General features: G+C 42.6%; 1 protein-coding gene and 2 non-coding genes across 3 annotated transcripts in view; 1 reads left to right on the forward strand and 2 right to left on the reverse strand.

The window, feature by feature from the left end:
• The window catches only part of klhl32 (kelch-like family member 32), a 29,691-nt gene extending 16,918 nt beyond the window's left edge, over positions 1-12,773 (reverse strand). Inside the window, exons 1-4 of the mRNA XM_047599589.1 lie at positions 12,572-12,773; positions 11,087-11,211; positions 7,411-7,591; positions 384-491 (exon numbers count right to left, since the gene is read on the reverse strand). Coding sequence (XP_047455545.1) covers positions 384-491; positions 7,411-7,591; positions 11,087-11,109 — 312 coding nt within the window. The 5' untranslated portion in view covers positions 11,110-11,211; positions 12,572-12,773. The remainder of the gene's footprint in view (positions 1-383; positions 492-7,410; positions 7,592-11,086; positions 11,212-12,571) is intronic.
• Positions 5,800-5,960, reverse strand: LOC125017111. Its single transcript, XR_007113813.1, has one exon. It is a non-coding gene; the product is annotated as a U1 spliceosomal RNA (small nuclear RNA).
• Positions 8,483-8,554, forward strand: trnap-cgg. The gene has a single exon. It is a non-coding gene; the product is annotated as a tRNA-Pro (tRNA).
• Positions 12,774-14,668: the final 1,895 nt, after the last annotated feature.

Consider the following 14,668-nt stretch of genomic DNA (forward strand, 5'->3'; position numbering starts at 1 on the left):
AGGTCAGAGGACTCAGTACTGCTGAGCCCCAGGATAGTTCAATGCATCGTTTGCATTGGTACAAGGACTCAACCTGCATTTTAAGAAAAATTCTGCTTCTGATCCAACATTTATTTGTAACATTTACTTTAGTAGGAGAAAACTTTTACAACGTAGCCAACTCTTCGAACATATTTCAGCATAATCTGTGGTTTTGTGTAGTTACGTCTCTCTGTGTTGCTGTAGTTTAACATTTTCCGGTGTGGGGAATTAAACAACACAGACGTCTTGCAGCTAAGTGCTTTCTGGCTACCGTCTCCCAATACTAGAGTGACTTCCCACAGATTTAGTCTCTGCACACAACACATTTTTTTTTTTTTTGTCTGTTCAGCTGTCATGCTCACCTGTCCAGTGTAGGCGAAGTCTAAAGCGTGCTTCAGTCCGACGCTGGTCACTCCTTGCAGAGTCACTTCGTCCGCCTCGCTCTCCACCATGCACAAGCTGAACATGGCCTGATGACACATAGTGGAAAACATGGGAGATCAGCCGAGGGAACATCATGGATATTTTACTCGGTATTTTCTATTTTTGATTAAAGACAAACACACTGGGGGCAAGTATGCGACCCTGCATTAGGAAATATAACCGACAACACACCGAAACCAATCAAGCTTTGTTTCTCCAGTACTTCATCGCTGACTCTGTGGAGTCCTCATATAATAATACCTGAGGGTTGTTATAACAATATTAGACTGGAAAAAGAGGTTCCTATGTGTGCTCGCTGGAAAAACAACATCAGAGTTAATCAAAACCTGTCATACAGAACATCCTAGAGCCTCTCCGTATTGATTCGCCTGCCTTGGCCCTGGAGGTCAGCGGAAATAAATAGCACAATCAGTACTTTCTGTTGCACCTCTCCGTCTTTCTTCCTGTCCTGTCGCGCACACGCGCGCGTGCACGGCCGCACGCACGCAGCCCTCCATGTGAAATCAAAGCGGCGGACGCAGCGTCTGCCGCCCGGCCCCGCTGTGCGTGAGTCCAGCTTGCTGCTCGCTAATCAAAGCTATCGACCGGTGTCACGCCATGAGAGGATGACAGAGCCATTGATCAGGGTCAACAAGCAGAGCGCAGGGGTGAGGAGAGGGAGAGAGAGGAGGGGTCAGATGTGGCCACGATGAAGATCTCTTCTACTGCCTGTCGTTTCGCTACGGGACGAAGAACGGTAATTCAATTCACTTCCAATTCAAATGTATTTATATAGCATCAAAACAATACAGACTGTCTCAAGATTAAGGCACAGGCATTAGTTTTATCACACTCTGATTACTACCTTAATTACTGCTCTGCCTTCTGGTCAGGTGCAGCCAAAAAGCATCTGTCCAAGCTACAAATAGATCAGAATAAAGCTGCTAGACCAGAGCTGCACTGTCCAGTGGGTGTGTGGCCGAGTACAGACAGAGTGCATGCCAGTCTCTCATGGCTCAGAGCGGAAGAAAGGTTGGCATGTTACAGTAAGCAACCTGACTGTTTATACTCTCAAATAATGTATGAGAGATCTACATAGACACACTACTGCTAAACAAAACCCCAGGACAGACGCTCTACGTAGATCTGCAATGTACAGGGCCATCACAGTGTTGAATATGAATATGTTACCTGGTACAATCACCAATTTACCCCACAAGGCACGTTTTAAGAAAGTTATGAGAGACTATTACAGTAACAACAAATAACTTCACCAGCTATGGGAATTAGATACTAATGAATGGTTTACTGGACAATTTTATGGAAATGTTTTTAATTTGATTCCTTGCCTCAGGTGTCTATGTAATATGTCATGCTTTTGTAAAATGTCGTAGCTGCCACCTTGGTGGGAAGAAACCTTGAGCAGAACCCAGCTCATACGAAGGGACCCATCTGTTTGAGGCCGGCTTAATGCAGAATCTAATCGTGATACAAATAGAAGATGTATCTGATGCCGGTTATGAGACAGTTTCATACTGAATGTAAATAAAGTAGTTCTGTTACGGGTGGGTTAGCTGCTACGATGATTGAATATAACATTAATGATCCACGAGGGAAATTACTTGATCCCAGTAGCGTAATTACACATAAAAGACAGACTCTTAAAAAACACAACTAAAAAGACAGATATAATAAGATTAGATTAAATTAAAATATAAAAATAGGTATTATCTTGTAAAATACAATAGAAAACAGTGTAATCAATATGTACAGAATTAACATCATGATGCATTCAGGCGGGAGTGGGTAAATGCAGGCCATGAAGACTGGGTTATGTCATCTTCATGTCTGTTGTTTATATTTGTCTTCTGGGCTGTAACGGGACAAACAGCATAACCATAAATTGCTTTTGAAAAGAAACTCCAGCTGCTGTGGACAGTATCTTTCCCCACAGTTTCATCGCCTCAGGATAGCGATCTTGCTAACTTGCAAGGATCTTCTTTTTTTTTTCTAACCACAGCAGCAGCAGCAGCAGCAGTATCTCCACTGAGAGACGGAGAGCCCTAAGGCGGGCCGGTTATCACAGCATCGCCTCCTGTCACGAAAACGACATTCGTTTCTCCTAAAACTCATCCAGTTCTCTCTGATTCACAGCACACATGAACTTTAACCAGGCGCCGACCCCCACTCCGCTGGTAAATATAACTCCTTTGCGAGTTACGTGTGCGACTGGGTCGACTTGAGGCCCCGCTGAGTTTTAACCAAGGCGGGCACATCTCTGCTCAGAGCTCAGCCTTGTTGTTGATTCACCGCCGTGCTAATTAAAAATCTACCGGTCCACTGAGCACAAGAGGGCCTGTGGCTAAACCTGGGGTGTGATGGTGGCTGAGTTGTGGTCAATGTGTGCACAAGTGTAAAATACAGAAAATTGGACAGAGACACATGCTGAGAGTAAAAAGCACACTGCACTTCCCATGTTTGCTTTCTTGTCGGCGGGTTTACGCGTGAATGGGTAGATTGAGTCCTCCTCCAGCATAAATACTCCTGACCTTGACGTAGGAGCCCAGGGAGCATCGGTGGTGACGGATTGCTCCTCTAACTTGGGATATGGATCCAGCGCGGAGACATGTTGAGCCACAGGGACAAACTCACTGCAGCGCTTTCACGCCACACTGACGCTGCAGTGGAGGGTGCAGCGCGGCAGTTGGCCTGACCTGCCGCCAAAATTTATGTGCGTCTGCCTTGGCGTGATCATAGCGGAGAGGACTCGTGACACATACCTAGTGAATTATTATTTCACAGAGAGGCTGTATCCACGTCTGGGACGAACACCGGGCTTTCTCCTAGGGTCTGAGATTAAGTTTGGTTCGTCAGAAAAATGTTTTTGTATCTTACTCTAAAACAATGACGTACCCCCATCAGGCACAACATTATGACCACCTTCTTAATATAGTGTATTCCTTGTGTATCCAAAACAGAGAATGGTCACGGGTCTTCTGAGGGTGGTCCTGTGGCAACAGATCGTTGATAATGGGGGACTTTGGGTGCTATGGGTTGAGGGGAAGGGTCTCTCTGGATCAGGCTTGTTCCAGTGCATCCCAGAGATACTTGATCAGTTTGGGATCTAGTGAATTTGGAGGTGAACAACTTTCATGTTTTTTTGTCTATTTATTCGAAGGTTTCCCAGCAGAGCATTTTATTGTCACAAGATGGTTATTTGCTTCTGCTGTCAGTGGTTTTAATGTTATGGCTGATGTTCAGGGGCATGTTTTTCTTTCTTTTTTTACCATATGATCTGTACTTTTGACTTGTGGGTGTTTCGTTTCTGTTTTTGTTCATGAGAGCACCAAAATCCTTTAATAAAACACTGACCCATCGTACAAATAATGGTGAAAAACTGCAGATTATCTTTGAATACAGGTATGGTTAAAGACCTGATGCTCACCTGTTAAGGAGTATGTTATACACCCTGGTATTCCAAGTTCACTCTAATAGCATGTCATTTTAATACTTCTCTCAAAGCTGTTGAACACAAATCTCAGCTGCTATGCTTTGCCCAGACCAAAGTGTAAACCAGCGACTTTGGATGAAGCTACAAAAGTATTTTTTAATCTTCAAATTAGACGTGTCTTATCGTGCCAAGAAATAAGTTTACAAAGAGTGCGGATATTTTCCTCTTTTATGCCTCGCTCTGTGTCAAAAAACTGTGAGGCCGCTTCCAAATCATCTAAACACGTTACGGTTCAAAGACACCACTTGTTCTCCTGATAAAACTCTGCTGTGTTCGCGTGGAGCCGCTAACGCGAAAAGGTCGCTGAACTCATCCTCGGCTTATCCTGTTCGTTCCCATCAAAGCTGACTCGGTCTTTCAAAGCGTTTAGAGGTTTCATTTGTTAATCTTGAATAACATTGAACTCTTATTTAAGGCGCGCAACGTGAGTAGAGAAGAGGGGGAAACCAAGATCAGTGTTCACGTGACTGACTGAGTGCTGTTCATGTGATTTGAGTTAATGGCATCTTCATGGGAACGGCATCTCCTTTTATTCTGGCTTTCACAGTTTATACACTTCTAAAACTTTTACACTTTTAATACTTAAGAGTTAAATTAAGAGTTAATGTACATTGTTAGTACATAGTAATATTTAATTCTTGACAACCATATTTTCTTTGTTTGCAAATATTCCACCTATGAAACAAGACCCTGCCACATTCTTTTATAATCTAGATTCATTATGCCCTCATTATTCTCTTTTGTCATTTGGAGCTTACAAATGTCTGTGTTGAAATGCCACATACCATGTCAGACAACGGGCCTGCTCTTTGAGTTTTGGACTGAATAACTTGACTTAAATTCAAGGCTCGTGCAAAGCTGTAAGTATAAATAAACCTGGATAACTCAACTATAAATACATGATAAGCGAAAGTCGTGACCACAGGCAAACAGTGCCTTCAAGACCAGTTCAATACACTGCAAATAACTACCCATTAAATCATAAAACACTGTGCCTGTTAATACCTGGAAGGAAGATGTAGAAATCTTAATTAGTAACAGATCATTACAGTGTGAAAATCCCTACACACCACTAACCCCTCGGGGACTGCTCTGCAGTAGACCATCTTATCACATCAAGCTATGTCAGATGACACAGCTGTAAATCATGTGGACTGAAGTAAGTATAGTACATTTTAAAGTAGCATTATTACCACTGAGTGGCTTAAGCACAGATGGCAAACAGACAGACAGCACTGTGCCCAAATTGCACTTAGTATTCTTTATAATTTTCCTTTTTTTTATGAAGGATAGTTTAACATCTCCTTATTTACTCCTAATCTTTAAACAAATGGAGTTGTCGTTGCTATGCTATTATCTTATCCGTCCGAACCGCTTGATATTAAATTATGTTATTGCTCTCCTGTGCGAGCTGGGCATTCACGGGAGAGAACAGAGGGTCGCAGTAAAGAACATGACCCTGGCAGCAGAGTGAGCAAGTGAGTGGCTGTGGCTAAGGAGGAAACATCCTAGCTGGGGAGCATGCTTAAGGTAAGACTAGCTAAGACGTTTTGGTAGTTAGTAGTAGAGCTAAGCTAATCTCTTGGTTGAAGTCACACGGTTGTGTGGTGGCAGCATTGATGGGGAGTGTGACTCCAGGACGCTGGAACTAACTCATGACACCTTCTTGAGGTGTCATGAGTCTAACTTAACTAAAACCCCAATGATGTGCCGCATACTACCTACTGCTGTTAGCTAGGCTAGTTAGCTAGTGTCTTCTTGTTCGTTGCTAGCTGACTGCTAGCCTGCTGGTGAGTTTTTCAGTTGGACTGGGCTTCTAAATGAATTTAGAAGTCAGATCTTGGCACAAGGGATTGTAACATCTCATCCTGTGTAATAATGAATGTAGTGGAGATTCCCACATTTGGGGAATCTGCAAGGGTTAGCATGACCTGGAGTGCAATGGCTGAGCTTCCCTCTGGGTGAATCGCCTTCTTGATCATGGTAACCCCTGCCAGGCACCTACAAAATTATAAAATATAAATTGCTGCTATAAAAAGCTTGCTTGAAAAAACAATATACATATTATAATTTTTATATATTTTTAATATTCTTTTAAATCTTTGTAAATAATACATTATTTTCACTAATTTGTATATACAGTACTTGTGTTTTTTTTAACTAAAAAGGAGAAGCTCTCCAGTCTCGTTGTACACTGTATGATAACAATAGAGGGCATTCTGTTCTATTCTTCTAAATTGGGCTCAATGTGGCCTCCGAACTAAAATGACTTTGACCTCCCTGGGTCAAAGCAATAGACAGATTTCTGTGTAGTGCAGATTGTAATATATAAATTTAGAACAATAACAGTTGATACGACAACTGTCCTGACTACAGGGCATGCAGATGTGATGCTAAAAAAAAAAATAATTCAGTGTGTGTCCCTAGACACAATCATTGAGGTTGGTGAGTCGTGCTGGTGAGAATAATCTCCCTGAGCTGTCCAGGCAGATAGCTTGGTAACGTGATGGGAGCAGAGGAGGCAGGTGACACATTTAGGACAAGTCCCAGGTAAACAACTCACGCTTGGTCAGGTATTTCATTACAATCACTCATGTCCGCTGGACTAGATAATGTGTTATAATCTGTCTGTGAGCGTGAGGAAAAGAGCCACAGTTGCCGTCCCCACACAAGGCACCTCCATCTCCCTGAATGAATGAACTAAATGAAACCCAGAGATAGAGCAGTCCAATGACAAAATGAAGATAATGTCGTTAAGTCGCTACAGAGGAACAGGAGCGAGTTTTTCTTGCTTACTGTAACAGGCTGATCTAATAACGCGAGTGCTGGAACAACAACATCTCTAGGCTCAGCTGGGACTTGAAAGAGCGGCGTTTAAAAACCACTACCAAGAAAGGAGATCAAATGTGAAGAGGGCGGACAAAAGCAGGAGAGGAGTGGGACTCGCCCCAACTCGACTCTCAGAGGAGGGAAGTAAAAATAACCTACGCACAGGAGGAATAATCCCTGCACAACTTGGACAAGTTTAATCTGTCTCTCATTTTCAAGAGGGATTCATTTCTGACTTCTCATCCTAAATCAGATCTCATCGGTACACTTTTTTTCCCCATGTGGCAAATCTCAGGAAATCTCCTGTCTGGCTGTCTGACAGCATGAATCTACCTAAAGCTACCTGTGTGGCTTAACTAGAAGCAGACTGAATATTTGGCAAGAGAACACCTGAAAGCAAACACAAGGACTTAATCCAGCAGAGTAGCTGTCAGTCAGTGCCTTGTGTTTTTGTGCCGTCGGTGCACACAGGATAAAATCGGTGCACACGGGATAAAAAGCTCAAAAAATAATAATAATAAATTCTCAGAAAGATTAAAGACTGTAAATTGTTCCATTTTTCCAATTTGTCTCTTATAAAGCGTCTTACCCTTTGTATCAGTCTAAGAACTATGTCCGGGACTCACCCTGAAGTAATCGCTGCAGGCTGCAAGGACAGCTTTGTGGGCGTGGAACTTTTGTTCACCAGCAACCAGGGTGACGTCGCACAGCAGGCCGTCCGTCCTCTGCTGGTTGAGGGCAGACAGGACCGAGTCCTGGTGGGACTTTGACTGGCAGAGCCTCTGTCCTGTCAGCATCTCCCCACTGCTGCAGAACACACATACAGTACAGTGCATGATTTATTGTTTAGCTTGATATTACTAGACAAGAGAATGCTGTTTTATAACTGACACTGATAAAAACCTTTTAAATTAATTACCACTTCACTCTTGCTCCAATCTGTCTTGTACTTTAACCCTTCAACACACACATCCCCTTTCAGGAGGCAGTGGCTGATTAAATCAAAGAATACAGCTGCAGTAAATCTGAGTTGTCTGGTCAGTCCACTTCTCTGCCTCATGTCAGAAGATCAGCTATAAATAGCTTCCAGGTATTCATAGTCTGTATAGGAGGATCCCTCGACTTTTCCCTCTAGCGCCACCATGGGGCAGACATTTTAGTTTTTAAGTAAAATGTTTAGAAACTATCGATTACCTATTGATTAACTCTAGCTGGATTCGGTAATACGCTGACTTTTAATCAAACACCGCCACCTGAGTTGTCATTCATCAGACTCTTCACTAATCCAGTTCTGTACAGATGGTCATTGCTTTCAGGGAGCTTCATTCAGCCCCTCACTTTTCATCTACTGCCACAATAAGGATATTTCCTATGCGTTTTGAAGTTGGTGTATTCATTCATTCATGTATTCATTGTCCCTTAAGTAACAAAATACATTTTCTTCAATATCTATTTCTTGTAGATTTGTACATATTGTATATTTTTGCTTATACTATTATATAAACTATATATTTTAGTTTTTCGTTTTTATGCGCAACTGAGCAACTGTGACCAAGCAATTTTCCTTATGTATCAAAAAAGTCTATCTAAGTGTAAGAAGAAAAGAAGAAGAAACTGTTTCACTCAGTGGGTACCAACTTGTAAGCCTGCCATGTATTAGAAAATTGGAAACATTGTGGAAGAAAGCACACCAACAAGGGCTCGTTGGTCTAGGGGTATGATTCTTGCTTCGGGTGCGAGAGGTCCTGGGTTCAAATCCCGGACGAGCCCTTTGGTATGATTCATGATCCATGTTCATTGTCCCTAAATACCTTTAACAGTAGAACATATAAATAAAGATTAAAAAAATGCTAGCAATAAGCTTGGCACTTTTCCTCAGGTTGCTCTTAGCTATAGAGGCTTGTTAAGGTTTCACCAGTTTATTCTATGTCTACAGTTCTTAGGAGAGCTTGCTTAAAAGTTTGAAGTATAGAAATATTACGTGTTCACACTGTTGAGCAGTATGAGCAGTCCATTGAAGTGGACTGTTAGAATCTAATAGGGAGAATGGAGATAAAGCGTCGGCATAGTGCCTTTTCTACAGTTATGCAGAACAAACATGTAACATTTCTAGAATTAGATGTAGCCCACAAAATGAGCTAGACTAAGGAGTATGGAGTCACTCTGCTGGGAAGTGATTATGCCCTGGCAAAGATCTGGCCGGCCAATCGAACCATTAGTGTGGGCTTTATGTGGTGATGAACAGAATAGTAACAAGCTATGTAGTCACACACCTCATGTGAGCACTGCAGGGTTGACTTTGCTTATAATAAAATGGCTTTGATTGTTCATTGCTTCGTATTGGTTCCTAATGTAATATCAGATATCATAATGTAACCCTAATGGCAGTGGTGATGGTTATCAGACTCGTATTCAGATAAGGACTGAGTGCAGCCACAGCAGACTTAAATTAGAAGAAGATATAAACATAAAATATCTTGGGAGGCTGGAGTCTATGCCAGCTGTCATTGGGCGAGGGGCGGGGTACACCCTGGGCAGACGACTATCCACATTCACACTCACACCTACGGCCAATTAAGAATCTCCAATTAACGTAACGAGCATGTCTTTACAAGCCGGACTCTAAAACCCATTGATATCAATGGCATTTTCCACCCTTACACAAAAAACACTCTGCATCATCAGCATGCACCTCACAATTTTCTCAAATCAGATTCTCCAGTCGTGGATTCGACAGATACACTGACTACAGAATCTGTCTAAGACCCATGTAGCTGCAAATAAACCCCCTTTTGAAACCCATCCTCAGCCCCTTGCCGCTTGCACCCATCCATCAGCCTCACGGCGCCCTGTCCATGCAAATCCATCTATGTCCACTTCCAGTCTCAGCCATCACTCTAAATGCTGCTGCCTGCCAGGAGGCCTGCTCTGTCACCTTCATGGGGATGGGGTGTAAGACAGAGGGAATAATGGGTGGGTGGCTGGATTTGGTGCGTGTGTGTGCGTGCGCGCTCTCTGGGCCCCGAGGTAGGGTGAATGATGACTCAGGCTGTTTGTTTGGTAGTTGGACTCTGCCGAAGGAAGAGCCGAGGGAGAAAAGAGCAAAATTGCCTTGTTCGATGAGAGGGGACGGGAAATGACCAAGTTTAACAACCCAAATAGGGAGAAGTGGTGTGTGAGATTTGGTAAAGGACGGAAGCTGCTGAGGTGCATAATGATGTATATATGAAAATATAAAAACCAGTCGAAAGCTTAAGAGAATGAGCTGTCACACACCCTTTTTTAAGTTCCCATCTGTGAATCAGTGACAACCAGAACATACATATATATGTGTTTTATACATATATATATATATATATATATATATATATATATATATATATATATATATATATATATAAGTAGTTCAATTAATTCTGTCTGTGTTAAAGTGAGCTCACACATTCAATTATGTTGCTGTGGCAATAATGCAGTGAATCTTAAATGGCAGAGTCAGAGCGAGATTTGAAACTTGACATTTCACTCCCAAATCCAAACTGTAAATTAGAGCATGTACCAGCCAGTGACATCGACGTTAGTGAACGTGTTCTAAAAATACTCACTCCGGCAAATTTGATGCAGCAAACATTAAGCACAACAAACGCTGCATCTTACCCGCATCAAAACTACACCCTTCAGTGAAGATGGATGCACATTTTCACGACGCAGATGATTAGAGACTCTGAATTTATGTCCGGATTGGGTCGCTTTCCATAACTGGACTACTTTATGGGAAAGTTTACTATTTCAATTCTGTTCTATATTTTTATATTAGAGCTGAAGCTTTGCCCAAATCTAAATGCAGGCTGCAGGTAGATTCTCCTGCTGGTCTCCAACAACGCAACAAACACAAAGTGCTAACTCCTGTTTGAGTAAAGTTTGCTTATGATTTGTAATAAAAACAAAGAATATCCCCACCACATCCCTGAGGCAGCTTTACCCTTGTGTAACCTCCCTTTGTACATCTCAACAATAAGTTAGGTAACAAGAAGGCTGAATGGGCTGCCTGTTTAGATAAGCTAACAGAGCGTGCACACTGGGAGTGTTTTTATTGAACTACATATTGATCCTGCATGGATCATCCTCGTGTTGGAGTAAGGAGCAGCGATCTCCTCCCCAGTTGTTGCTAATCTGTATTGGTTGAAATGGTCAGCAATGATTTCTGTGCATATTCAGCCGCCGCTACTGAGGCTATTTTCAGTGTTCAGCCACGGGCCTTGAGCACAGATGCACGGATCCGTGTGGATTGACGGGACCACCTACCTGTGACTGGGTTCAGAAGGCATGCCTCTCGAGAAAGGAAGAGAAGGTGGCGGTGGAGGAGGTGGAGGGGAGGCGCTGCGAGGCTCCTGAGGACTGTGGTCTCCTCACCGGGCACATACATCAGCCTGATAGGACAGAACAGCACGTCAGCTTCACTCAGTCCATCCGCTCAACCAAGCCGCATTCTGTCAACCTCCAGTGCGATGTGTGAAGAGATGCTACCGCATGTCACGCCTAATGCTTGCCTCTCAGTTCTCCCCGCTATCCTGCCGCTGACGTTGGCCATTCTTTAGAGCTGTTCTTTCAAGGCCTTTTTCGTGTAGAGCGCAGACAGTAGACAGGCAGACTTCGGAGAAAGGAATGAACACGCTCAGCACTTCTCAGAACAAGCCTGCTGCCCAACTTACACCAAGCCCTTCTGGTGTAGCTACAACCTTGACATAATGTGCAACACACCTGAATCTGATATCCCACAGCTAATACCCAGCTGCACAAGAGGTCAGCGCAGATGCAGGCGGAAACTAAAACCGCCCTGGATACTCTGATTGAAACACTACTCACTTGCTGTAACATAACAAGTCGGTCCAGGTTCCCTCATTTGCCATCATATCACCTAAAGCTGAGCGCACTACTCGCTGCTCTTGAGTGGAGTCCCCCGGCAACATCTAGAAATCGATCTGTTCAGGAGTGACCTTCAGACGAATGGCCACATGCAAGTGCTACTGACTGATGAGGGAGAGAAGGAGATCACCCCTGTGGCAGGGAGTCCAGCTAAATACAGACCAAGGTGTGCTGCGTGTCATATTTAAAAAAGTGATTTCAATGATTGGAACCTGGAAATCAGGATGAGCGGCAACAAGTCTTGACCTCTGTTCCCACTGCATCCATGAATGCCTCCTGTATAGTTTGGATCAGGAAGTTTTGATTGCATGCAATTAAAATCAGCAAACCCGGACGTGCATTTTATTTTTATCAGAATTGAGCCTCGCAAAAGATTAAACACATCCGGAAGGTGGATATATTTAGGGATCTGATAATCACAACAAGTAGGCCATTGTTCCCAGCCAAACACTGTAATCTCCTGACTGAAAACAACAACAGTGACAAATGTTGTCTTTTTACGCACAAGATACGCTTTACGCACGAATAGCCGCGCGCGGGGAACTGATCCGGGGGAGACTGAGAGGGGTTTGGGTCGCGACATTAACAGACACCATTAGAGCATTTAACTGTCACTTTCCAAAAGCTCCCGGCTGTCAAAAGGTCTCCTAGCAACAGGCCAGCGCCTAGGTGCACAAACTATGGGGACGAAGCGGAGAACGACCTCCCTCCCCCTCCTCTACGAGCGGAATAACCCTGTTGCATCCGTGACAAAGCTCGACCAGACAATCCACAGCAAATTGCGTTCGGGGGCACCTTACGGCTTTGCAGGAATTTACTGTATTCGTCTCCCTCCCCGTCTCAATGTGCCACAAGCTTACGCACCTCATATGAATGTGTTATGAGTCAGTCCCGTTCCCTCTAGCGGCGCCTCCGTTACAAAATGTCATTTGATGTCCGAGGTGGCTCTTCTCTCCCATCCACGGCGAAGCGGCAGGAGGAGAGTGCGGCGAGCAGATGCGCTCAGTTATTATCGCCGCCGAGACTTTATTGGTTACACCGTAGCGCCTAAATTGTTACATTATAACCCCGCCTCTCCACGGTGGTCACATGAACGTGGATAGAGTCGGGAGAGAGCGCCTCCAGGTGGATAATTGGGACATGGCAAACAGTGTGGACGCCTCCATGTTTACTACATGCAGTATTAGCTGGCGTCTGCTGGGACACCAGGTGTCCTCGTAGGACTTCCAGGAGACGCACGACAAAATGAGGAATTCTCTGGGTAATGTTACTGTGATTTAATGTTACCGTTAAAGATGAATAAATAAAGAAAAAACACTCATCCTATAATGACTGGAGACGTATTATTATTCCTACCTACGATGTTATTATTTTGTACGTCTTTTTGGGAGTCTGGAAACGCCCGTAGATTTTAACAAAAGCTTGGAGTAGCTCTATTTTCTTACAGAATATTCAGTGACAACATTTTTTTCTGTTAGTTTCCGCTTTATTCCGTTTTATTTTTATTTTTTAAGTTAATAAATCCGTGATTCCATCTACATCCGAGGAAATTACAGCACCGTCTTTATCTGATGATTTCTCTTAAATAGTTTTGAATAGTTTAATTTAATAAGAATTTAACAATGCATACAGTCTTTACTACTCTGGACTGTCCCATCTTTTATCCCCGTGACCTGGAGGTGCCAAAGCTGAAGTTCCTCAAATGACCGCTTGAGGTAGGCTCCAAAGGATGGGTCACTTACCATTGGTCTCCTTGTTAAAATGCACAACTTTACAGCAACAATAAACATGTTTATAGCCTGGTACAAAAAAAATAAAATATCTGTTTTGGTCTCTACAGCTAGTTTCCCAATGTCAGCTGTACGAGGCTGATGTCTTTTGTTTTCCTCTTGTAATAAAAACCTTCATTTAAAAACTGTTTATTTGTGTTATCTCTGACTAATATGTAAATTTGTTTGGTGATCTGTGACATTTAGGAGTGGCAAACATGCAAACAAATAAGAAGTTAGAAAGGGGGTCAACAGTTTTTCACACCACTGTATGTCCACCACATGAGTTAGATAATGTGTCTGTCTTGTTAATGTTACATGTCCCATGCTAGCAAAGAAACGCTATAGAAACATTAATGCCAGACTTGGTTTGGTATATATTCTAGATTATTCTAGCAGCCGGTTACATGTTTAGCTGGAGTTGGCTGCTGAGGCTGCATGAGAATATAAACCAACAGCCAAGGAACTCAGCTGTGAATATACAAAATATATCATACAAATTGTATGATGCATTTTGTGGGATGGATTTTGCACTAATAGTTAAATACTCTATAATGTTATCCTGACATCTGCTTCTGTTGTTTTGCCCCATTCTTTTCAATCACGCTATTCCACATACATGAAACACACCTCTTAGTATACAACAGTTCAGTTTAAAAGACCCATTATTGCACCATTAAAGATGTATACCTAATAATTTGGCCAAACAAATTATATATATTGTTGATGATGTGTCTTTCTGGGTGACTTCAATAAAAGCTAAGCTTGCCTGTTGAAGTCATTGTACTGGTTTACTACATGTCTGTCAGTGGTAGTTTATATAAGTGAATGTGGCACGACGTAACTAAACATTTCACTGTAGGAATAAGCAGACATGACAAATAGGAAATCTGAAATTAATGTGGGATATTATACAAAGTGAATTAGAGTGGAAACCTTGCTGTTAAACTAAAAGTTATTTATTACTTTCACATAACACATAGGGGTTAATGGCTATGCGCAAAAAAAACACTTTGATCTACTATAGTCTACCTGTCTGCTTTGTTACCTGAAGCAGGTATGTGAGACATTGACCGTAACACTGGCCTTCATTGTCTCATCACCAGTGACACATAATTACATCAAGGGATTTTTTTCTTTCTTTCTTTTATTTTGGAGATAACTTTTCATCTGTTTCTGCGAAAAATGAAAT

The sequence above is a fragment of the Mugil cephalus genome, chromosome 11, assembly GCF_022458985.1.
Source record: "Mugil cephalus isolate CIBA_MC_2020 chromosome 11, CIBA_Mcephalus_1.1, whole genome shotgun sequence".
NCBI lineage: Eukaryota > Metazoa > Chordata > Actinopteri > Mugiliformes > Mugilidae > Mugil > Mugil cephalus.